At 37.8% G+C, this 27,762-nt stretch overlaps 1 protein-coding gene across 5 annotated transcripts in view; it reads right to left on the minus strand.

Annotated features, from left to right (window-relative positions):
* The window catches only part of pde1ca (phosphodiesterase 1C, calmodulin-dependent a), a 53,377-nt gene extending 27,202 nt beyond the window's left edge, over positions 1 to 26,175 (minus strand). For 3 of the 5 annotated variants that reach the window (XM_084398491.1, XM_084398493.1, XM_084398492.1), the window contains exons 1-2: positions 25,883 to 26,174; positions 23,000 to 23,026 (exon numbers count right to left, since the gene is read on the minus strand). In XM_084398491.1, the coding sequence (XP_084254617.1) occupies positions 23,000 to 23,026; positions 25,883 to 26,013 (158 nt within the window). In that variant the 5' untranslated portion in view covers positions 26,014 to 26,174. Of the gene's footprint in view, positions 1 to 22,999; positions 23,027 to 25,882 lie in introns of all 5 variants that reach the window. The other 2 variants (XR_014626109.1, XM_084398490.1) reach the window with 1 other exon arrangement.
* Between the last annotated feature and the right edge of the window lie 1,587 nt (positions 26,176 to 27,762).

The raw sequence follows: 27,762 nt of genomic DNA on the forward strand, positions 1-27,762 counted from the left end.
TGACAATATGATTGTATACGATAATACATTAAAATTCATTTCCTATTGTATTTACAAAATACAAACATCTAAATGTCCCCTCTAAACATGGTAAAACCAAAAAAGCCAACATTGTAGTACAATGGTAACATGGTAATTACATGGTAATAACATGGTAGTACCATGCAACGTCCAAAAATCATGTTAAAAACAAGTTTAAAAAAAATGCCAACATTGTAGTATAATGGCACTTTTTGTGAACACTGGATTTTAAGGCCCCGATCACACCTAATGCGTTTTTCAGGTTCGAGAACGCGAGGTGCAGAGAACTGCCCCATCACACAGAACGAGCAGTGTTTTATGTTGCTAGGTAACCACTGAAACACCTGTCCTGTCAGTCAAGTAAACGTCAAATCAGCCTTTTATTAACTTTATTTTCTTTCTGTTAACATTGTGGTAGTTGCGGTTCGTGAAGTCGTTAAGCTCCTGGTAATCCGCGAGAGCACCACAAGTTTATCCTCCATCATCGCACTCTCCGGGCGTTCAAGCAACTGTAGCTTTCATCACTACAACGGAAGGCCCGCCTCTCCATTCATTCGATTGGACAGCGGAAAAAAACGCGATGACGTCGGGCGCTTTTTCCACTCGGAGTTGCTTTTTTTTCAACGGAGCCTCTCACTGCAAAAAAACGAGTCAGGTGTAATCGGGGCCTAATACAACCGCAAATAAAAATAACACATACCAGTGTTTATTCCATACTGATAGTAATGAATACTGACTTAACCAGTTGATATCTGAAAAACTGAAAGCACTTAATTTATTTCTTTACTTTTTTATTTTAACATTGAATATTACTTTGAAGGAGTGTTTATTTAAGTGAGAAAAAAAGAAGGTTTTGCTAACAAATTAGCATAATTTTTTATTCAGTTCTGTGACAGTCCTGATACTGATAATAAAAATGGAATAATAAAAAAATGAACAAATATTTACATCGGTCAGTTTGGGAGTAGCTTAAGTTATGTCCATTTCTACCAAAAAATGGCAACTTGTGACTTTCCTCTCAATGGTCTCCTGTCTTCTCTCTTCAAGTGGTTGGCAGCTGTGTTATTTGAACGAAGTGCTCTTGTTCAACTGAAAAGCGTGACGTCGGAAACAGGGTCGAGGACACGATGTTTGAACAATGTTATCAAAACAGACGAGGCAGAGAAGAAACACATTCCCCTGGTTCCCCAAGGAATCCCCTGCTTCAGACAAACACGGAATCGATGCACCAATTCAATGCCATCCCATTAGAGGATTAGTACTTCCTAGAATCTGTCTGGAGCAGAAATGATAAGAGCAAAAATTCTTTAAGCGTGCACGTCCGCTCGACCACGACTGCACTATGTATGACCTTTCTAATACAGAGAAAGAGCCAGATTAGATGATTATGATTAAACCATTAGACTACGGGATCAGATTTAGTAAGCATGTTTCAAATGAAGGACTGCATCAGAATTATGGGCTAAAGGAATTGAGGAACGTAAATGTGCTTTAGCCCTGATTTCTGAGCTCTGTAATGTCTGTGAACGAGATACGCTGAAGCTGAAACGCATCAACATGTTGCAATTTCCTTGAGCTGAATACTACAGGGAAATTGACTTTTAATGTCCATCTAACACACAGGTGTCAACAGGGAACTGCTTTTATTGATTGTGTGTTTTAACGGCATGTGTTTTTAGGAATAATTTGAGTTTAATAGTACGGCGGCTAACATCAATTGTACTAATACACAACTAAACCTGCATGCAGCATATTTTGATTGTATTATATTTAAATGTAAATGTAATAAATGCAAATGTCCGTACTTAAAAAAGTTATGCTTGTTGTTTGTACAGGAGCTCTATCTCATGAGATTTGAGGCCATTTCATTCAGATTCAAATTTTACAATCTATTTTGGAGTTATGAACATCGTGGGCCCAAAACTGTGCAAATATATGAATAAAGATTTCTAAGGCAAGCTTGTGTTCCAAAATGTGGCAGAGAAAAAAGTGACTTTGAACGTGGCATGGTTGTTGGTGCCAGATGGGCTGGTCTGCGTATTTCAGAAACTCCTGATCTACTGGGATTTTCTCACACAACCATCTCAAACTGGTTTCTTGAACATGACAATAAGTTCACTATACTCAAATGGCCTGAGGAATGTTTCCAGCACCTTTTTGAATCTATGCCACAAAGAATTATGGCAGTTCTGAAAGCAAAAGTGGGTCCAACCCATTACTAGCAAGGTGTACCTAATAAAGTGGCCGGTGAGTGTATATTAAGTACATTGTTATGTACAACAGAACTGTGCGCATGCAATGCATTGATTGGCCAAGCATTCGTGACTGCATTTGCATATTTGCATTTGCACAGAGTATGTGTGTTTGGCCGAAGGCGAACTCTGTATGCAAATATCATTCAATTCAATACTCATTCACTGTCATATTTTGTCTGACAGACTAACAAATTCTGTTGTACGAACAGACCAGCAGTGATATCACACACTAGGCTTCCTGTTCATTAGCGGCTTCTAATGAGCATGTGTGCCGATGACTCATCGTGAATGTTTGACTTCTGATAAACTCCAGCCTAAGGGGTTAAAAGACTGCAATCTCTTAAAGACTTCTATGCACAACTCTATAGTTCTATTACAAAAACTCATGAGCTTCCCATAGACAGCAATTTCCAGCATTCCAAAAAGGTAGGCAACATTAATGATTTTGCCACCTAAGATAACTTCTTGTGTGTGTGTGTGTGTGTGTGTGTCTCTCTCTCTGTGTGTAAATTAGTAAATAATAAATAAATAAATATACTTTTAATGTATTATTTTGACACATATATATTCAAATATACAATATAAAATATTAAAATCTGATAAAAGCATACAGTGTGTATAAAAATAGAAATAGTTTAGTGTATATTTGTTAAATAGTTTAAGTTTATCGTTTTTTTTTCTTGTATATTTACAGACTTGGATGGGAATAACCTTGTCTTGTAAGTGCTGAAGTCTGTACAAAGGCTCCAGATGTCAAGGGTGTCACAACCAGATTGTTCAAAGGAGTATCTGATACAGCATGAACAGGGAAACGCTATTAAAATGCAGACCTCTGGAGAGACGTGACGATGTTTGAGCTTCCTTGTCTGCCTTTTTTCACCTCTATGACACGCCAAGGTCACTTTTAATCCTTCCTTTAATCTTGTCTCCCACCTTTTCCTTTCTCTTTTAATGTATTACACACACACACACACACACAAATGAATTAACTCACATTGCCTGCTTTGCCAAAAACCAACACATCCCCTCATCCTTCCCTCCCCCACGCTGAGAGATCTCCATCTTTCTCTCCACAAAAGGTCAGTGGACGGTCTGTTTTAAGGTCAGTCATTGAAGATATGAGCCATTATCACATTTCACTGACTTCTAGAAAATACACAAAAGCTGCTGAATGTCTGAGGACACAAGATTTAATCAAGATGTCCATGTCTTGCTTGAGTTTTACGAATCATTGAACTGGCAGACGTTTCCTTCTTGAAATAGACACTCATATCTAAGCAATTACGAATTCCTTACTTTGATTCACAATTAATTAAAAAAGAGTTTGATGTTATCATGTTGCAAACAGCAATACTGAACAAAGTAATTTAACATTGAAAAAATTATAAAGGAGGACAAATGTAAATAGAATAAAAAATATTTACTAGTATTTAATTATTTAATATACATACACACACACACACACAAATTGTTGTGCTTTGTTGTCATATGAAAAAAAAATCTAAAACAGAATTTAAATATCTGCTACATGCTGTGCATTCGTGTTTTTTTTGAGAGTGTGACTGTGTAAAGTTGTCTTGCACAGAACAGCATGGCTGCATGATGTTATGTTGTTGATGTACAGTAATGGGGTTATATGGTAATGCATGTTGATGTGAGTTTTTTCTCACAGGGGACTGAATGAATGTGTTTGTGCTGAGTGGACTGTTTACTGTGACCTTGACGGAGCTGGTGAGCTCAAACTCTATGATGCTGAACATCACGTGACTCTCTCGAGTTCCGGCACCGCTGAGGTTGCTGTGGTGATTTGCGATGCGTCAGTCAACTGGCACATGTAGCATTGAAACATATGTGGCTTCCACAGGGGGGCCCAAATGCCTTCCTTCCGCATAGTGGGGGACTGGACCACAAGGATATGCTGGTAATCAGGTAATAAACAATCAGTGCCTAAATCTAGAACCGGATGTGGTTTTAGAAAGGAAGACGGGTCAGCACCCCAATTTCCCATTAGTTCTGTAATTCCGACTCACAACTAGACGCCCACAGGGACAAATACTCAACTGGGCCAAAGGCACCAGAAACCGCTTGGATTGAGAACAATGACATAATATCCTCCAGTGACTCCACCTTAACCTCCAAAGATCAAACCGACAAAATAAACAAGCCTTAAAATCTTTTAAACATGTTTGGTCTCAAATTTCAACAGCTAACACAATGTATTTATTTCCGGCTACTTTGAGGGGAAGAAAGGGGAATAGGATTAGGAAATGTTAAATGCCAGATACGAATTTGTGCTTCTTGCATAATCTCCAAATGTATAAAAAAAAGAATAATAATATTCAAGTCATATTTTAACCAAAAATCAAAAGAAAAACCTATACAATTTTGAAATCATAAAGAAAAAAAGTATAGTAATTTTTGGTTAAAAAAAAATGAGCTAAGCACCTCTCAAATTCACATTTCTGTAAAAAAAACAAAACAAATAAATTAGTGTAATTATTGAAAATAAGCCTGTCCAAAGACAATGAATTCAATACAACCATGGTAACACTTAAACTTACTTTGCAACTGAAACAATATATGATAATTTTCTGCGGTTTGGTGAAGAAAATGACATTTCTCTGAGAAAATCTAAATAATTGGGAAAGTTCACCCAAAACTCAAGATATTTTAAAGAATGTTGGTAATCAAACAGTTAACGGTATAGCCATTGACATCCAAAGTAGGGGAAAAAAATACTATGGAAGTCAATGGCTGCAGTCAACTGTTTGGTTACCAATAGTGTTCAATAGAGCAAAGAAACTCATTTAGGTTTGAAACAACTTGAGGATGAGTATGATGACAAAATTTTCATTTTTGGGTGAACTATCCCTTTAATGGTCTCAAAAAAGGCTTAGTTTCAGAAACATGCCCATGCACTTCTCTAATCTCAGTAGTGATAAATCTTTGCTCACCAGACCAGAGATGGATCTGAACCTGTCAGCAACAGGTTCAGTGTGTTAAGCCTTTCCAAAACCAAAGCATAGTGGCGGATGAAGCAAGAAAAACGATGTTGGGCTGATCTTCTCAAGCTCATCGGGTTTAAACCTGTCTGTGAAGCACAACACTGTAAAAGCTTTATAAACCCCTTTAATCAGGTTGGGAAAGAGCAGGACTAAGTGTGCTATAATCCCCTTTAACGGTTCTCTAATTGGATTCTGGCAGAATTACTTATGTGCACATACAGGATTGAAATGATGTCAGTGTCTCCAATAGCTACCGCAAACTGAACTTTGAGAGATGTGTAAGCCAGTGACCAAAAAACTGAATGGATGTAATATTACATGTCTATTTTAAAAGACGAAGAGTTTCCATCATTTTGAAAAATAAAAAAATAATGTTTTAAAGTCACAAACCAGGATATTTAATGATGCAATTTTTTTTTTACTCATTAGAACTAACGTTTTGTAAACCTGTCTGGATCGGTCAAAATGGTGGTTTCCGCCAGAACGGGTCTCTGCGTGTTACTCTCTTTCCGTGTGGCCAAGTAATTTAATTCCATTTAAGCTTTTATCTGACTCCATTTTGTATCTAACTCCATTTTATCACAACCTCGAATTTAAGTTAGATTGCCAATTGGTTATTGGTCAGTTATATAATAGTTTAGCAATACATTTAATTGTTCTATTTAACTCTTCACTTATATTTTACCCATTCATATTAGGAAGCTATGTCGCTCAGAGGTCCTCCCGCCTTGCTTAATGTGGGTCTCACGATCACAATCTCACCAGTTTCGGTCAGTAAAGAGAAGTAATTGCAATGTACCTCAGATCGGTCACATTCACGCTTACACAATCAAAGATACTTTGCTATAGCCCCCGTGATTGCATACACTTGAAATTAAAGTAACGTTTACTTCAGTAGAGGCATGGCCACTATACAAGTCAACCAACTTTACTTGTCTTATAATAGCTTTGGATTGGCCATGCCGTGGTTTCCCACGTACACTTATCTAAAGGAACATTAAATTAAAACAGAGGTAAGACACACCCACATTTAGGTTGGTCAAGCGGCACTTTTGCTGCCCTAAACGGAAATTCACTTCTTGTCTTTACAAAGCACGTACACTTGAATTAGTGCCAAATATTAGTCGTCACTAATCTGACGCAAAACTTGCGGTAACATACGAATCCGTTTAATCTACTTTGGAAAACAATTTCAGAGTCAGTCGGAATCAAATCAAATGTAACAATTTATTATGTCAGGTAAATGTATCATGCCAATTTCATAATCAGTTCAAAGATAATAAATACAAAACATCAAATGCTCTGGAAATAAAGAGAGAAGATGCGAACCTGACATTATAAAATACATGATGCGGAATGCCTGCATACACTCCGCATCACGGGCTAATTCGAGTTACAAATCGCCCCGAGCCTCTTGTTGCAATTTATTATATACCAAGACCAAGACAGAAACTTCTTTCACAAGGAAACATTTGCTAACAATGGGAATTTGCATTCAGAGTTTCCACCTTTTGAGAGCAGGAGGCCATTTGCCTGGAAGACGCTCCCCCCTCTGTGTGCAAGTTATCTCTAAACTCTTAAAAACTTCATTACCTTTTGTGTAACTTCTTTGGGGATGAGACCTTTGTACCAGTCGCACTGAGACATTTCAAATGATACCAAACATGCATAATTACTTATTGTACACATTTAACATTGCATAGGTTTTTAGTGAGTTTTAGGTGATGAGGGGAAGAGAGAGACTGTAAATGTGAGCTGCACTGTGTGGTGCATCTCGGATGTTGCTGTTACATATGCAAGAGAGTTCGAATGTTAATTCTCTGGAGAGCCTTTTGCTTTCTCGTGGGGTAGCCCAGACTTACTGGCACCCGCCTTACAGTTTCCTAATGTGTACAGTCACAGTCACAGGACATCTGTTGCGCTGTATTAACCAAAAGCAGGAGGGTTAGACCAACCTTCACATCACTAAAACACAGTCAGGGAGATAATAAACCAATTAATGGAGCCAGAAACGAGATTAGACAAAGAAAAACAGCAAAGAGAGAACAATGAAGTACTTTAGAAGAAAAGAAACAACAGACTCCTACAAGACTGACCTTAAACATGTCTACAATTCAAATCATGCCATTAATTGCCTAGTTTATCCGATTTAAATATGCTATTTTAAAGGTTCACATCAGGCAAAGGTTCACATCATGTCCATGTAAACGCAGCTAATGTTTGAGGGCGAATCGAGCAAGAAGTAAGACTGGAATTACTGATGATGACTCCTCGTTTCAGGCAGTTCACAATCGGTTCTATCTTTTGGAAAACAATTTGCAGACCTTTTATATTCACAAACACTGTAAAAAGTGAACAGTTAGATCAACTTTAAAAAATTACTTCAATTGGTAACACCTAAAGAAATTAAGTTTTCTCAACTTAAATTATCACGTTTTTCACGATAAAACGTGATAATTTAAGTTGAGAAAACTTAATTTCTTTAGGTGTTGCCAATTGAAGTAATTTTTTAAAGTTGATCCAACTGTTCACTTTTTACAGTGAACAGCTTTATTACACACTACACTTTAAATAATTTGTGACTTCTGTGTCCTTTTGATAATCTCTCATCGTCCTGTCTGAGTGATTACTAAGATCTGGACATGATGTCATAAGTTTTAGTGTAGAACAGGCCTGAAAATTACTGATACTAAAGAGCAACACACACATAAGCAAGATTTGCACTCTCACGCCCTGGAATGTGAGCATGTGTTGGAGTGTATGATTGCTGCACTTTTACATGGATTTTTTTTCCCCACCAGGCAAAAATCATAAATTTGAGATTAACTTGGAAAATGAAACTAACCACTGATTTCAATCACGTCTATAGAACTTTAAAGGGATAGTTCTTCCAATTTTCCAATGTTCTTCCATCATTTACTCAACCTCATGTTTTTACAAAACTGTATGACTTTCTTGATTGCTTGTATTGTCGAATTTTAATTTTATCACTCAACTGCTATGCATGCCTATACGGCATGACGATATTAAGATACTATAAACGTCGACATCATGATTTTCTGTTAAGCTGCTTTGAAACAATGAGTATTGTGACTTTCTTCTTTGGAACAAAGATATTTTTTTGTCTCAGTGTTTTTGTCCATACAATGAATGTCAATTTAGGTCCAATTTTGTTTGGATCCCATCATTCTTCACAATATCTAAAGTTGTGTTCAACAGAAGAAAAACGACATTAGGGTGAGAAAGTGATAACCGAATATAAATTTTTAGATGATCTATCCTTTTAATTATTTGGTTCAGGGGTTAGTTTGAATTGCTGACCCAAAGTATGAGCAGATTGGTTTGTAACTCTAAACTGCATATGGACAACTAGCAGTCACAGTCAGGCACAAACCTCCTGAGATAAATGTCTGGCTTACGGTGCCTCTACAGTCACTCACACACACACACACACACACACACACACACACACACACACACACACACACACACACACACACACACACACACACACGTTAATGGTTAGTACAATAATTAAAGAATTCCGTTTGTCAGATTCACTCCATCTGTCAGAAACCATTTTCACACTGTTTTAATAAAACTTAGTGCCCTGTGTCTATTCTTCTGAAGCACTAAAACAGATTCATGCATTAAATGGGTGACATGAATGCATAAAGTGAGTAATAAAAAGACTTGAATGCTTTTGGTGTGCAAGCTGTTTATCAGTTTGGAAATGCAAGTGGGATGTAAGATTTATACATTCAATATAAATATAATTTAAATTAAATAAAAAAACTACAAATGTGTGCAAAGAATTATGGGTACACTCTTAAATATAAAGAATAACATTTTTTATTAATCTAAAGAAAATAACCTTTTTCCACAATAAAGAACCTTTTGTGCAATGGAACAATTCCATAGATGTTAAAGGTTCTTTATTGAAGCATTTATGTCAATAAAGAACTTTTATTTTTAAAAGTGTGAAAAATGATCAACAGAGGAGGAGAATTTGAGAGAAAATGAGAAAAGAACCAATGAAATACATCTAACTGTGAACTTGCTGACATGTGTTTCGCCTCGATTAAACCAGAAAACATAGAGAGGGAGATTATGGTTTGTACATGCGTGACTCTCCGAGAGGATCAGAGAGGGAAAGACCGGTGCCATCCACCGACGCCACTACATCTTAAAACTGTGACACATCATAATCAAATAAAGTATTACAATTATTTATTCAATTACAACTACAACTTCAAATATTTTAGTGAAGGTACTTATGAATATTTCAGTGAAGTTTTGTTTCCCCTTGGGCAAAGATAGATTTCAAATCTTATACTTCCAACATTGCATGCGCCAGTAATGAAGAGCAGGGCTGGAAATAATAGACTGAATAAAAACAAAAGACTTATTTGAGTCAGTCCTTCTATTGAATCATTTAAAACTATAAACCCATACTTTATACAGACCCATTCAGAGCTTTTAAATGGGAGTTTATAACGGAAGAGTTTATTATATTATAATCATTTTTAACAATCCCATTACAATTTTACACAAGAGATGCAATTTAAAGTTTAAACTTTTAGTTCGGTTGTGCCGGCATAACTCTGTAATAGCATATTATATCTTTTAATTGTTTTTATAATAATAGCATTTTAATATTTTTTGTAATGTATCAAGTTAGAAGCTTTTCTGCATGAATTACAACATTAGCTAAGAGAATTTCTTTAATATATAAGCAAAATGAGCATTGTACCTGAAATACATGTATACAGAATGAAACTGAAATCGAACCAAACTAATGATAATAATAATTGAATCAAATCAAATCATACTGAATCGAATCGAGGGTTTGTGAATTAGAATCAAATCAAATCTGGAGATGCACCCAAATGAATCAGAATCAAATTAATATCAAATCAAGTCAAAATCAAAATCAGATAAAACACAACAAAACCAAACCAAACCGAATCGAATTAAGGGCTTATGAATCAGAATCAAATAGAATCTGGAAATTAATCAAAATCAGACTATGGATGAGTACTTATTAGCATGTTTCATGAAGAATGAAAGCTGTACTTTGAAACTTATTTGACTTGGGCTTTATTAAATTTAAGCAAGTGATGAAATCTGCGAACAGCTGGGATGAAAAACAGTGGGATGGAAAGAGATTTTTGAGCTGGCACTCACAAAAAAGGAGCGACTTGGGCTGATTTGAAGTGACCATCTGTGGCATAATGAAAATCATGTTTGCAACTTCGAGTCTCGTCACGAAACAGCATTTATCCACGCTGCCACGGGCGTACACAATGCGCTGGCAGCTTTGAAATAAAAGTGCAGCTTGTTTACCGAGCGAATACTAAGCACCAAACCGGGTCACAATATCTCACAAATGTTACTGCGGTATGAAGGTCAGTCAAAGCTTCAGGTTACAGGTCATATGAGTTTAATTGCCTTCCTAAACTAAACAGAGAGAGGGCAGACGGTAAAAAAAAGATAGATCGATGGGGAAAGGGAAAGAAATTCATTAAATATTCAACTCCTATTTTGTTCAGTAACACTTCAGTGGAGACGTTAGATTGATAATTGGTAAAGATTCAACCGACACTCAACTGTCACTCAACCCTAACAATCCCATTTATCCTGAAACCCCCCCTGCCCCCCCTCACATTTCACTCTCTGGTGATGAAATGAAGGTCACTGATACACAAAAGTACACAATCACTCACATTTGCGAGCGCACGTACACACTTCGTCACACGTTCTCTGAATAATGCCGTATGGAAATTTGATACACAATAGTGCATAATCTGATTGTTTAAATGATTTGATTAATTGCACATTCCACGTGCTATAACTATTCAGGTTCACTAAGACAGCTTTGAAATACGACCTGGGATTGACTGTCCTGTGTGTTATATATAGCCGTGTGTTACGTGGTACAGGACAAATAGGGTTCCCATGGATCTATAACCTTGCTGTATGACCTGGTCGCCCACACCCAATCCCCACAAACCAAGCAAAAACTAGCCTTACGGGCTAGTGATGGATATCACAGTAAATGATTCTGTTTAACATACTAAACCACGTATTCAATGTATACTTGAATATGCATTGATATGCACTGAACTCCTTTGCTTTCATTCAGGATTAATGACTGTAGGTAATCTGAGGTTGAAGATTTGCAGCACTAGCAGAGACAAAATACAGCTTTAATGATTTTTCCACATCTGAGAGCAAACCAGGGCATCAGATGATTACAGCACAGAAATCACACGCAAATAATGTTTCTTTGCAGTAAATGAGAAAGAATCAGCCCAAACTTCAATGCTAGTGATTTATTCAACTAATCAATAATTTTATCCAGCAAGGATGCAAAAAATTGATAATAGTGATAGTAAAGAACCCAAATATTTTTCTATTTAAAAAAAAAATGCTGTTCTTTTAAACAGAGTTCTTTAAAAAGAGAATCCTGCAAACAAAATGTATCACAGTTTCCACAAAAAAATATAAAGAAGCAGACATTTTCAACATCACAATAATAAATAAATGTTTCTCGTACAGCAAAGCTTAGAATCATTCTGAATGATCATGTGACACTGAAGACTGGATTAATAATGCTGAAAAAATGATTCAGCCAATGATAACTTTATTTCAATCTTTCCTCATTCACATAGACACGGGGACTTAGCTATTATCAAAATTGCTGCCAAGTGTGCTGACATGCCTTAAAGGGACTTTGGCTACATGTCTAGATTCAGACAGATCATGAGGCAGCTCAGAGTTCATGAAAAAGTCCTGGCACTGCTGGAAAGCGATGAGCTATTGGCAGAAGTTTCCAAGAATCTGTCCAGTCTGGGAGGAAGAGCCCTGTTCCTCTGTAACTCTGGAGACAGATGCAGCGGTGGCTTATGGGTGGCGTAGCCAATGATGCTAACAGTGGGTGAAAAGTTTAATGGCCATAACAACACACCATTTACTGCCCGTCATCACTAATTAAGACCAGAGAGGCTGGTGTGGAATTGGCCAGGATGGGGAAACTCTAAATACAGCTGCTGTTGAGCAGCTGGGCAGACAGAAACGGTTTGACTCTGTTGTGTCTGTTCTGTCCAGGTCACTAATTGTCTCAGTGGCTGGTGCTCTGGTGCGATGGCAAGCAGAGGTTGAGGGCAAAGTGTTGACACAGCGTTTGCCAGGTCCATCTGGAGTCTTTCAGAAAGGTCCAGACCTCCTGAACTGCTCTCTGGGGGACAGAATCAATGCCCAGTCTGATCTGATTCATTCATATGACAGGAAACGACATAATACAATTCCAGAAGTACACAACTGAACCTTTGTTAAGCTCTGCCCCATTTAGTTAATGTACTCAGACAAGCTTTAGATTTGGTCAGTTACATTTTAAAGAGGGACTAAGCAAAGGTTAAAATAAAGTTTCTACAACGATTGAAAACAATTAAACACATAGGATTTCAAGACTTGCATTAAAAGCATTGTCTGATAAATGATGGATGACAACAGTTGCTACGATAGGATTGGTCAGTAACATATTAAGGCGGGCTTAGCGAAGGCTCAATTAGAGGCAGCATATAGATCCTGACTTAACTCCTCCCTTGCTATAGAAACTGATAAATGTCTGAGTTTAAGGTCAAGAGCTTTGTATTGCTGCAATTATGATTTTGATAGGTCATTATGCCATAGATTGGAAATTTTCCACGCTGTAAACTCAGTTTCACAGTATGCCACTTTGCCAGCTATTCCCATGTAGCCAGACATCTTACTTTATTTCACACTGAGGCCATCAGGGCTCCGTAGTAAAACTATGAAAATTAAAACGATTCTCAGCACTGATTCACTGATAGCACCTTAATAACAGAATAGATGGCTGTCTATTTCTCCGTCACCTCATTTCTCGCATCAGCCCGATGGCAGTACTCAGATTTGATTCAAACCACTCATATTGTCTGATTTCCAAGAGCCAAAGCAAAGTCAAACCTGGCACTGCTCATCTGAAACATTTCCAAGGCTGGCAGAACACACCGAATGGTTTAAATTATGCTGAAATGAGTTTCTGTAAAACCATAAACCCTTCCATCCCTTCTGTTTCTAAAGACAAAGTGGCAGCCACGAACGAGTTCATCCTAACAGACTTAGTCAATATAATATAGAAGGTTCCCAATGCAAAGCGGAGAGCCTGGTAAAATGACGATAAACTACAGAAGCATTCAGCTAACCTTCACTAGCTACTACAGACTATTTAGTCAGCAAGGTGATATTTCACTTTGCAGATTAAGTGGCACGGAAAACACAAAAACATGGGGTAAAAATTGTCGGCTGACGGAAGGAGGAGATTTATTCACTAATACCAGACATGACATTTCACCAGAGCTTTAGCAGGTACAAAGCATCTGCATTCTGGATAAACATCCCTGTGTTTCGCCTGATTATTGACATCACATTCCTCAGGGGAATGAAACGACAGGCATAATTATTTTAATTAGATTTTTACTCTTTTTGTACAAAATGTGCCTGGTGCCACACAGCAAAAAAATCCTAATCTGAAAATATTTTTATCTATTTTCAGTTCAAATATCTATAAAAAAAATTGTTTTCAAAATCCATTGCAGTAAAACAAAATGCATTTATCTACATTTAAATCGTTGGATTTCTAGATACATTTAGTGGAGAATAAAGAGCAAATCCTTCAATGCGAGTCTATAGGATTTTACAACAATTTTTTTGTCTGCCAAACAAAAAGTCTAATAACTTTAAAAATGAATGTCACACCAATTCTCAACATGATTTGAGATAATTTCAGGAATAATGTTTATGGTTTTATATCCCTACATATTGACGCTTTCCTTCAGGAAGCACCAATACTTACAATGTATGCTCTTCTAAGGCACATGAAGGATTACATATAAGATAGAAAAGATTATACTTCATACCTGCATGTGTATTCATAGTCGGAAGCAGCAAAGCCTAACAAATCCACTGTGTTTTGTGTCTCATCAACCGGCAGAGAATATAAGCTTTAAAGCAAATCTCTCCCAACATCAGCGTTAAACACCTCAGATTTCCTAATAGCTGAGTGACATTTCCAACTAAAGGTCTCTGCCAAAAGACAAATAATAAAGATGCGGTTTTCCTCTGTGACAGATACACAGATACTCTCGAGGCCTGCAAAAACATTAGTAAAATGGTTCTAACCTAGCTCAATTCTGAACAGAGTTTGAGGAGTCCCTGACCTCTTAATTCCTCAAGAGGAAACGTTGCATTATTTCTTCATTCTGTTTAGTGACACAAAAAATGACCCACTTCACCTTTAAATGAGCTAAATATGAACTAAAAGTAATTCCGGAAAGATTCTAGATTAAAGCTGATAGTAAATAACCGTTTCGAACATCAGCCTCATTCTGCTCCCACGACCCAGGCCCTCGTGGAGCCCCGTTGTGCACGACAGGTCATCTGTGGCCAAAGTCATCACAGCTGTGCTGATTTTATGCAGCTGAAGAGCTGTGTGAGCTTGGGCCGAAGCCAGATCGGTCTGCTCCAGGAGAAAAGAGTGTTTATCCCCTCAACAGTATTTTTGCAGTTGGAGTTGCAGTCGTTTAATCAGCATGCCCTACAGATATCTGCATGGGAATGTAGAGCGAGGTCAGAGGTCACTGTACATCCCTCATGCAAAAAACAACGACCAGGAGCAGTGTACTAAAGAGTGCAAATGTTGCAGGGAGGCTTCTGGGTTTTAGCTTGCCTGAGGTGCAAACTGCTGATTTTCTTTGTGCCATTACTTCGAACACATCTATAAATCTTTTTGATAAACAGCTCAAGTCCCAAGGTCACGACTTCCTTTCACAGTTCTACGGCCTCCATCCAGGCAAGCTATTTTTCTGCAAGTCATCCAAACTAGCCGAAGCAGAAACTTAAACTCAAAGGAATAAAGAAGACCGGCATAACTAAATTATGATAGGTTCTGTAGCACTTTACCTATTGAACTTTACAATACAAAAAACAATTTCTTAAAGGCCCACTGAAGTGCCTTGAAATGCACAGCATTATTCAATGTGTTGACGTATTTTCCACTGAGACAGGAAGACAGGGCGGGGCATATCGAACAGCCCCTCCCCTTTTTTCAAACAGCCAATGGCGTTTAGTTTATATCACAGCTCGGCCAGAGCCGTTGAGCTTGGTAAAGCCACAGTTTCCTCCTAATCTCCTCCATATCACTTTAAAATATAGCATTCTGTGCAGAATTCAAATGAGTCCGGTAGATTTTGCGGTCTTTACGCACATTTGATCCGCTCTGTGCTATCGTGTCTCTGGACTGGAGCAGACTGTGAGAGCTGCGGCGGTTCACGTGACACTAACGTGAAACCAGACTTCATTCACTCCAATGGTAAGCATATTTACAATGTCTGAATCTTTCCCTATCCCCTATATAGTGCACTATGTGGCATCCACAATGTAGAAAATAGTAAATGTGAACAAGTTAACCGATTTTAGCTGCAGATTTAGCGTCTATTTGGGGGGCGGGACGCTTTAGATTCTAGAGAGCATTTGATTGGACAGAAAATCTGATGAAAAGCTTAAGTGCAGAGTGATGTCATCAAAATCACTGATCTATTTTGGTGGAAGTGAGAGACTGTATGTTTTGAATGCTTATATCTTCAAAATGCAAATTTTGTCGTTGTTTTGGAGTACACTATAGCTTATAGATAACAGTAAGGCTGACATAAAAAACTTCAATTTTGATTTCATGGGGACTTTAACAGAGTGTCTTTTTACATTGGGTGCAATTAGCTCATCTCGTTGGCAAATAATATTTGAACTAACTCCACCCACTGTCTAGTTGAGCCAGACAAAATTACAAAAGAAACCAAGCTGGTAGCTGGAAGAGTGGCTTGGACAGTAAGGACAGTGGGTTTTTTATTTTAAATCAAGACACCACAGGTGAACAGGGTAAAAACGAATATATCACCATACTTAACCAGTTTATTAATCACAGAATACATTAAAAAAACTGTTTTGTATTACACATTTTCTGGAATGTCATGTGCAAATGAGGCATTATCAAATAAAATCTGCACTAATTAGCATACACTTCCAGAACAGAAATCTGAACATTGGATAAAGCCAGTTTCAACATTTTTATTAGGGTTGGAGGTTTTTACAGAAGGTATTTTTGGACCAAAATATAAAAATAACATTTTTATTATTATAAATCAGTGGTAAAGATTTATAAACACACCCATAAACCCATTGTGGTATGCATGGAAATCAACACAGATGAATGTTAGTCAGCAACTGTATCCCATTTTTTTGTGCGGGAACAGCAGGGAAAGAGGGGTCGTCGTTGGTCCGGAAGGGATTGCTCCCTCTCTGCTATGGGAGATAAACCCAGACTCATTTCTGCTCTCCATCTCACTGCCGGCAAATTGAAGGACAGATCAGAGCAAAGCGTACCCACAATCAGCACTTCACTCTTCAACAGAACGGCACATTTAATCCCCGCAAACCCCTTTGGGCGCGGGACTCTTCAGGAGTATGGAATTATATATTCAAGAAAGCCTATACTCATGGCCTATGCGGAAAGCACATAAAGAAAGATGGCAAATGACAAAAGCATCCATTTTGTCTCCCTGTTTTGTATTCAATTGAGAAAACACACCAGTGACGGCGGCTCCCGTGGGAGGGCTTTGGTGTTGTAAGGTGAACTCGCCTGTTAAATATGTCAGTTTTTGACTGGAGTAATTATCTTGTTAATTATCAGGTGTGGGGGCTGCGATTCAATGACTGTGAAGCGATCAATTAACAAGCTGAAATCAGTCAGTGGAGGCATGACGAGACAAGACCTCAGGAGCCGAATGCATTTAGCTAGTGCAAGAAACTCACAACTGCCAAAACACAGCACTGGATCGCTGACTGACTTAATCTTCTGAGATGTTATTGTGTAAAAAGTCCAAACGCTCCAGTGCGAAAGAGAATTTTCGTCTGTCAGTGGTTTCTAAATATTTATCTGCGGTTCATTCCAACTTGGCATCGTTAATCGACTTCACATGTAGTCTATCAGAGCGACACGACAAAAGAGCTGAATGCGGACAGACTGTTGGGTTCAAACCACATCAAAGCTAGTTTCCATGCCACAAAAAAAGAGTAAAAAAAGAACGTCATGATAACGTGTAAACAAACCCCATCTGCACAATGCTCGGGTGGGTTTGAATGCCCTAGTGTTTATTACGCCATGTGTGAGAAACAGATTGAAGTGCCGTCGGGCTGCAGGAGCCTGTAATGGCTATGCTGTCTCTGACTGGGAAGCCAGTCCTAATTAGATCATCATAAAAGGCCACACTGATGGCCGTTATACTCTCCCTGGACTCAGTGGCTCTGATATCAGTTTGGGTCAAGATGCAAACAGTGGACGAAACGCTGGTGGCAGTACAAACCAGCCAAGAGAAACCTTTAGCCAAATACTCACTATATTGCTGACTTTGGCCATATAAAAAACTCTATGAAATAAAATGATCTCTACGAAGATTAAAAATCTCTTTTACAAGAGTGTCCTGGCCAGGACGGGCAGCTAATTAAGGAACACAAAAGAAAACATAAAAATCACAATTCACATAAAATACAATAAATACATAAAAACAGTGCCAGGTAAATAAATAAATAAATAAATAAATAATTAAATACAAACATTTGCATATTTATGTATATGTGTGTGTGTATATATATATATATATATATATATATATATATATATGCACATATCTGCACTTCAATCTGTTTTTTATATGTATATATATATATACAGTGAGGAAAATAAGTATTTGAACACCCTGCTATTTTGCAAGTTCTCCCGCTTGGAAATCATGGAGGGGTCTGAAATTGTCATCGTAGGTGCATGTCCACTGTGAGAGACATAATCTAAAAAAAAAAATCCAGAAATCACAATATATGATTTTTTAACTATTTATTTGTATGATACAGCTGCAAATAAGTATTTGAACACCTGTCTATCAGCTAGAATTCTGACCCTCAAAGACCTGTTAGTCTGCCTTTAAAATGTCCACCTCCACTCCATTTATTATCCTAAATTAGATGCACCTGTTTGAGGTCGTTAGCTGCATAAAGACACCTGTCCACCCCATACAATCAGTAAGAATCCAACTACTAACATGGCCAAGACCAAAGAGCTGTCCAAAGACACTAGAGACAAAATTGTACACCTCCACAAGGCTGGAAAGGGCTACGGGGAAATTGCCAAGCAGCTTGGTGAAAAAAGGTCCACTGTTGGAGCAATCATTAGAAAATGGAAGAAGCTAAACATGACTGTCAATCTCCCTCGGACTGGGGCTCCATGCAAGATCTCACCTCGTGGGGTCTCAATGATCCTAAGAAAGGTGAGAAATCAGCCCAGAACTACACGGGAGGAGCTGGTCAATGACCTGAAAAGAGCTGGGACCACCGTTTCCAAGGTTACTGTTGGTAATACACTAAGACGTCATGGTTTGAAATCATGCATGGCACGGAAGGTTCCCCTGCTTAAACCAGCACATGTCAAGGCCCGTCTTAAGTTTGCCAATGACCATTTGGATGATCCAGAGGAGTCATGGGAGAAAGTCATGTGGTCAGATGAGACCAAAATAGAACTTTTTGGTCATAATTCCACTAAACGTGTTTGGAGGAAGAAGAATGATGAGTACCATCCCAAGAACACCATCCCTACTGTGAAGCATGGGGGTGGTAGCATCATGCTTTGGGGGTGTTTTTCTGCACATGGGACAGGGCGACTGCACTGTATTAAGGAGAGGATGACCGGGGCCATGTATTGCGAGATTTTGGGGAACAACCTCCTTCTCTCAGTTAGAGCATTGAAGATGGGTCGAGGCTGGGTCTTCCAACATGACAATGACCCGAAACACACAGCCAGGAGTGGCTCTGTAAGAAGCATATCAAGGTTCTGGCGTGGCCTAGCCAGTCTCCAGACCTAAACCCAATAGAGAATCTTTGGAGGGAGCTCAAACTCCGTGTTTCTCAGCGACAGCCCAGAAACCTGACTGATCTAGAGAAGATCTGTGTGGAGGAGTGGGCCAAAATCCCTCCTGCAGTGTGTGCAAACCTGGTGAAAAACTACAGGAAACGTTTGACCTCTGTAATTGCAAACAAAGGCTACTGTACCAAATATTAACATTGATTTTCTCAGGTGTTCAAATACTTATTTGCAGCTGTATCATACAAATAAATAGTTAAAAAATCATACATTGTGATTTCTGGATTTTTTTTTTTTGATTATGTCTCTCACAGTGGACATGCACCTACGATGACAATTTCAGACCACTCCATGATTTCTAAGTGGGAGAACTTGCAAAATAGCAGGGTGTTCAAATACTTATTTTCCTCACTGTATATATATATATATATATATATATATATATATATGTATATGTATATATATGTGTGTCTGTGTGTGTGTGTGTGTGTGTGTGTGTGCATACATCACAGTTTAAAATTTTGGGGTCGGTAAGGTTTTTAATGTTTCTTATGCTCTTATGCTGCACAAAGGACACATTAATTGGATCAAAAACAGTAATATTGTGAACTATTATTGCTGATAAATATTATTTTATTATTTATAAGAAATATTTATTATTACAATTAATATAGTTAATAAACGTGTATTATTAAAAATAGTATTATCACATGACACAATTTTCAGCATCATTACTCCAGTCTTCAGTGTCACATGATCCTTCAGAAATCATTCTAATATGAGGATTCGGTGCTCAAGAAACATTTCTGAATTCTGATTATAATCGAAGTTGAAAACAGTTGTGCTGCCATAAGATTTTATCTTCAAAAACCTATCGGCCCCATCAAAAGCACTGTGCACTGACCAAACACTTAACATCTCTTCAACTACATCTGAGAAGTTCAACAACACAGCAATGGTGAGCTAAACCTCACCGGCCACCTATAAAATCTAAAGAACATCCTCCTACTACTAAAAAAAGATGCTGCATGTTCACTTCAGACAGAATCTTTTTCAGAGAAATGACTAATGCTAAGAGGTTTATAAGGGAACGACCAGCCGAGTGTCTTTTTCAGGCATATAATACATTAAAACAGTGTGAAATATAACTAATAATAGCCAAAGGAATGAGTAATATCATCAGATTGTCTTTTTATAAGAATATCTTTAGTTGTTTATTTTAGAAATGTTGAAGTGGCTCAAATTTGTATGCCGAACTAGCTCACAGTCCTTTAGTCACGAAGCCTGACTCATTTAGTTCTGAGCCTAAACCACAATGTTAGTGTGTCACAGATCGGCCAACACGACAAAAAACCACAAACCCTGTGCAGAGTGACCCAATTGAATTTGACCTAGAATTTTAGTTTCTCTTGAAGCTATAAAATACGTTACACATATGGCAACACACTTCAGTCAGATCTTTTGCCATCAAAACAATTTCCAATTGGCATTCAATGTCAATAATGTTGCCGGAACCCTGATTTGATGTATTGTCAATTAACATACTTTACATAAAAATGCAAACTTTAGTATATGTTACATTATTTTCTATTTTACGTCAATATATGCATGAGTCGTGTCAACTTAGTGGTGTGAACAGCCATCCATTTTTGTTATATGAAAAAGAGTAGCTTAGACTTCCACATTTTGTGTTCTTCAGAAAAGAAATGAAAAACATATGAGGATGAATAAATGATGGCAAAAATATACATTTATGGGAAATCTATTCCAGTGTGGGAGAGAGAGATGCATTTGAACATGCAAGAATCCCTCGTGACTTAACGGAGATCATCAGGAGACATAAATCCTGTGAAGGAATGGAGTGATGGTGATAATTACATCAAATTAAAACAGCTGCCACGAACAGCCCCACCAGTGCCGTATTTCGCCTGAGAAAACGTCACTCTTCCTTGTATACACACACACACACACGGGAAAAAAATTACGACAATGCTGATTTAAGCTGATTCTTATCAAATATTCTCACTCAACCTTATGGGCACGAAACTGTTTTGCATAGCCAATATAATGTCTAGTCCACGCCAGAGCTTATTATGGCCAACAGCTGCCAACTTATCTAGGAAAAGATTTTTTGAAGGACATATAAAGCGACCAAACAGTTTGTTTTAATAATAATTAATTAATTAAATAAATAAATAAATACATAAATAACTATTTAAAGAAATAATATTACTTATACAATACATTGTTTAAGCAAATATATTTCAATAATAATATATTAAAAATGATAAATAATAGCGTGTCAGTTTCTACCAACATTTGAATAAAAAAAGTCAGAAAAACATTGGAAAATGTAAAATTTTCTTTGATCTGAATTTTTGTCCATCTAAAAAAGTAAGTGCTGATTATTTTACAGGCATTCTGCTCATGATCATCTAGTTGCTAGTAAGTGTCTGTGGTTGTGCCGTTTAAGTCTGAAACTGCGCACAAAATAAGTTCATAAACTGGGTTTGGTGAAACAAAAATCATTATCAAGAGAGATAAAAATGTGATCTGATGTCTGAACGGCTTGTGACCTTTCACCTTTAAGGACTCATAAAGCATATATCCCTCAAGCCCTATTCAAGCACACACACACACACACACACACACACACACACACACACATACACATGTACTTCCTTCCAGCCCTGCACACACACACACAATTATTGACATCTCCATCACTGCCCTTCCAAACACAGACATTCTCATGCACACACACACACACACACACAGTGAGAAGGGCAGTACAGGCATCTGCTGCTGGCTGTTTGTCTCTCTGTGTGTGTGTGTGTGCATGTGTGTGTGTGTGTGTGTGTGTGTGTGTGTGTGAGAGAGAGAGAGAGAGAGAGAGAGAGAGAGAGAGAGAGAGAGAGAGAGAGAGAGAGAGAGAGAGAGAGAGAGAGAGAGAGAGAGAGAGGAGAGAGAGAGAGAGAGAGAGAGGACGAGAGAGAGAGAGAGAGAGAGAGAGAGAGAGAGAGAGAGAGAGAGAGAACACACTGTCTAGATCAAAGTCATTACTGACCGGTTAAAGCTCATTTTGTTTAGTCTCTGATTGATGTCAAAGGACTTGTGAAGATTTGCATTGTGTTTGAGTGTTTTCCTCACATACACATTCAAATATAAACACACCTACACTGATATATACGAGAGTTATAGCTGTACACACAGATAGTACTATGGTAGTACACACAGAAATGTCATGGTACTCTGATGAGTACTATGAAATACTATAAAAAAGCTTTGGTATGGTACCATAGTATTATTATCTAATACCTTCACCGTACCACCATGGTTCTGCCACAGTCATTTTTTGTTCTCATATGCTAATGCACAACTGCACTCCATTCACTTGTGGTAATGAAAGAAAACTGCTGTTTATTTCTTACTGACAACCAGTAATTAAACACAATGCCAAAACCCTGTTCTGCTGTTGGTCTCTGTTTTTAGCAAAAAACACATCAGAAAACTGTGACCATACTTGCGTACAACAGATGTGGAACTGCTGACCTGAAACAGAATCATACACACCTGGTTTCTGATTACATCCAATTTCAAGCAGAAAAAAAACCCCATCAGTTTATACAAATAGTTTGTAAACAGTTTTATTCGCTCGTTTTCCCAGCTCATGATTCACGTTGAGATGATGAGATCTGTCGTATTCACACCAGTCAGAGTGGATATCTTACCTCTGTGACGTCTTCTTATATTTTCGCCTGAAACCAAAAAAAAAAAATTGACATTTCAGTTCGGGTAAAAGCAAATTCAATTCAGTACATAAAGCCTTCGGGCTAGTTGTCACACATGGATATTTCTCAGCAACTATAAGGTTTTGGGTCAAAAGTCCAAATACACATGTATGTTTTTTTTTTTTTTGTGAATTGAATCCATCAAACTAAAATGACAGTACTTGTTCACCACTATGTCAACAATGTAATAAACACAATAAAACCACACTTCATAAATGTCAGGTCAAGTTTTCATTTGTTATTTTATATGTTGTCATCTTTTAGAATTGTTTAATTCCAATATTTTTTGGCCAAAACAATAGTTTAATATTCTTGTGTTACTTTGCTGTTATTTCGTTAATTGTTTTGGGTTTCATAATTGTCTCACTATTTAATTTGTGCTGAAGATCTATTAAACAACATATTTTAAATAGGTTGTAGATTGCACAGCATTTCATATTTCAAAGACATTGGACTACATCTTCTCAAAGTGTCAATAAATAGTTCCCATGTCCAACTTCATGAAAAACAATCAGTACACTAACTTTTTCCAGGGTAATAATGCGTGAAAAGTTCAATAGCTTATTTTAATGCATGTGTCTATACACATTTTTTATTTATTTTAATAATAATCCCACCCTGACATATTCACTGCAGTAATAAGTGTGACCACTAGTCACATGCAGTCTCCCATGTTTAATTTCACATACTGGTAATCAGAGTTAACAATCTATTAAATGTATATATATATATATATATAAATTCTACAACGGTCATGAGTTCAGATAAAAAAATTATAATTCTACGTTAACATCAATGCATTTAAATGCTTGTTTCATTAAGGCATCCATGACGTTTCTGCAAAAAAGGAAAACAATGACCCTTCTATGACGGACATCTGAACATTTGGTCATCTAAATCCAGTTACTTCATGAATGCTCGCTCTGTCTTGCACGGTCGTGGAGAGGAAATGCCACTTCTTTTAAAGCAGCTTTTGGTAAAATATCTCAACTGCAGCTGCTCTCAAGTCATATGAAGACAGACACTCTGATTGGTCAACCTAGATACTGATGACATCACCTTCAGTTCAATTGCTGCTATTCATGTGATCGGTGAAGAGATGAGTGTTCTGGATGGATTTGAATGTGCAGCGACCTTTACCCTTTACCCTCAGCTTCCTGTCTTTCATCTTACATTCTTCATTCATCATCATCATCATCGAAACCTCTCTTTTTGCTCTTACCGCGAAGAGCGCCTGCCTTTATTACAGCCTTAAACTTTTATAGGTGTGTGTGTGTCTAATGGTGTCGATATGGGTCTCATTTCCCTTGGAGCCGCCAAGGGCACAATTAAATTCTTAATACGCACAATAAAACGGGGTTAAAAGGGAAATAAAGCTGGAAACAGAACGACTTTGCTCTCCTTCGGTTCAATTCCGCCCCGAACAAAGCCCAGATCTTGACCAGTGTCGTTATTACAACGTTGATGGCCTTTGTTTCAGGACAAATAACAGCTGTCTGGTTTCCCCATCTGGGTTCAGAGACCCCGGGCTGACAGCAACTCCCCCATCACGGTGAACGCAGTTGTCATAAATCTAAAACGAATCCTGGAAGATGTTTTGCTGTTTATAACCGGGATTAGCATTCAGCGGCTTAATGTGGAATGACACAGTGAGGGATTAGATCAATCCCTTCAACGGCAAACAATAAAATCCCCCTGTGATAACATACACGGTCATTAAGCTCCAAATAAATTCAGAATAAGCTATTTTTTTTACTGGCAATAAATGAGACAGCGATAGGAAATAAGTTGCACATGCAAATATTTCATGTTGTGAGCACGCATGCATCTTTTTCTGCAACATTAGCACCTGAACTTCACCTCCGGATCACATGACATCAATGAAACAAAAAATGCAACTTTGAGATGTTTCTGTATAGTCCATTTTGGTGCATTTATTTACATGATCTAGATCCAGTGGGAAATTCAAACATTACATTTCCCTTCTGTAATTCCTCCACAAATATGTGAGCTTTGCAAATATTTAGTTTTAATATGCTAGATCCATTTGAAGTCTAGTTTTCAAACAAATGCACTCGAAATGTTGAAACACTTTTAATGGAAGATGAGGCTGGTTTTGTGTCTGGGAACCGAGCCACACATGAAGAGGATCTTTGTGTTGAACGTGACCCGTTAACCCTGACCTTTTCACAAATATGCCGACGTCACATTAGAACGCCATCTACTGCAAATCACACATTGAACCATAAAAAGTTAATCAAATAAGTTTAACTCACAATACTTTTAAATAATAAATCATTTTATTATTCATAATAATTTGTTCTGTATAATTAATTTACTTAATGCACAAACTAATATTTTTTATTGTTTATCTTAGTTTTGATTAAATTATTTATTAAAATTATAATATTTAATATTAAAATTATAATCTTTAACTCTTTGTAATGTATCATTCTTATTTATCGTGACTGTTAACCTCATATTGAAAAAACTATTTATATTAAAATATAAATTATTTTAATAAAAATTACTATAAAATATTACCATTATTATTGTGTACTTTTTTAATAATAAATCATTTTATTCTTCACATTCTTTTACTCTTTGCAATGTATTATATTCTTATTTTAATGTCCTCACAATGACCTCACAATAAACACATTTTATTATTCAAATATTATTTATGCACTTTTATATTTAATATTCCTATAAAATATTCCTATTATTATTGTGCTCTTTTTTTTAATGTGTTTTAGTCAAATTCAGATTCATAAACAAGTTGCTCACTCATGCAGAGAAATAAAAGTATGAAACTCTACTCACAGTCCTCGCAGTCTGAGCCAGATCTTCTCAATCTGATCTGCCTGTAGGTACTTCAGAGAGTTGTTCTCGAAATCCTCAATCTCTTTGGTGGGGGATTCCATGTCAAAAAAGTCGACCAGGCAAAACGACATGAACGAGTTTGTATCAGGACAGCACGGACGCAGAGCCAGTTTGTAGAGGCAGCAGCAGCAGACGCCGAGTGTGTCACAGAGACAGCTGTAGCACGTCCTTCATCCTCTCTCTCTCTCTCTCTCTCTCTCTCTCTCTCTCTCTGTGTGTGTGGTTGTGGGCTTGTGTCACCAGTTCTGGTCAGGTGTACAGAGAGGAGCGCGTATGGCAGCACTGCAGGGGGCCGCTCTCTCCCCCTCATGAATATAAGGCAGTGGAGAGGAAGAGGAGGAGGAGGAGGAGGAGGAGGAGGAGGAAGGGAGGGGAGGGGATTAAACAACTGGTGTTGATCTCTGTATCAGAGTCTCAGCTCTATGCAGCCACACACACACGAAGAATAAAACCAATGCAATGGACTGCTGCACAGTCTGGGATGAGTGGAGAGACATAAAGGAAAGGAGGGAGAGAAAAAAAAAGAGAAAAAAGAGATAAGAAGTTGAAAGAGGTGGACTTGGAGGAGAGGTTGTCTCTAGCGTATAAATGATGTGTTTGAGACTGAGAGAGAGAGGCTCAGACTTACATAGTATGTAAACAGGAGGGAAAAGGTAGTATATTATGCAATATGTAATATAGCTGTCTGTGAACGGCAAAGATGTAAAGTAGAAAGTGCACGATGAATAAAAGTTATTGTCTCCCAAAAGAAAGAATCGACTCAGAACCACCTAAACAAGTCGTCAGGAATTCCAGTCTCACTTCAGTGATCCTGCATACGCAACACGTAACTCATTTGCATAATGCCCGCCCATGGTCTTCATTGGCTGCCAGCGAACAACGACTTTGACCCGCCCTCAAACACTTTAGCTGGTTTGTGTTGTGTACATTAATTAGGGGTGTAAAAAGTAATCGTTTCTACGATACATCGCGATGCAGACGAGGACGATTCGGTATCGGTTCAGTAATAGACCATAACCGATTATAATGTACTGACGCTTTTCTGACGTCAATTGTCGTGTACGTGCTTTGTTGCGGTAGCATACAATGGCAGAGGGAGGTGAGACGCGAGTGCGAGAAAATTAAAAATGCTCCAACTACTTTAAAAGCCTACATCTGGGCACATTTTTGGCTTTTATGAACAACCTGGTAAGCACGACCTGCAGAAGACGTGCTGTGTGCGCTCATGTCACGCACAAATAGAATATGCAGGAGGTAATACCACAAACTTGATAAACCACGTTAGCCGTTTTCACCCCGAGCTGTTAACGCCTGGCAGAGTCTGAGTCTAGAGTAAGCAGATGAGCTCCAACGCCGAATCCGCAGCCAAAAATAAATCATCCACCCGCCCCAATAATTTTCTCTGATTTAAGTATCCGCACCCGATGGTCAAATTACAATTATTCTGTGTTACGCGTGATTATAAATGGATGATCGTCACCTTCAACAGCGGATTCGGCGACGGTTGATGCGCGCATCTTTAATGGTAATACACTGATTAATGAGCGCTGCTTTTAAATGAACATTTCTTTAAAACAAAATTTATTTGACAGGATTTCCTTTTCTTAATGGCATAAACAAGCTTTACTCCCTTGAAACTTAACTGGAATGTCACTGTTTCTGTAACTGCGACTTCCCGAACAGGCGAGCACACGCACACACACGCGCGCACACATCCCTTTTGAAGTAAAATTTTAAACTGAGGATGCGGTGCATCGCGATGCATCGTGATATCGAATTGAACTGAATCGATGACATGATAATCGTAATCGAACTGAACC

Source organism: Rutilus rutilus (genome assembly GCF_951802725.1).
Source record: "Rutilus rutilus genome assembly, chromosome: 24".
NCBI classification, from domain to species: domain Eukaryota; kingdom Metazoa; phylum Chordata; class Actinopteri; order Cypriniformes; family Leuciscidae; genus Rutilus; species Rutilus rutilus.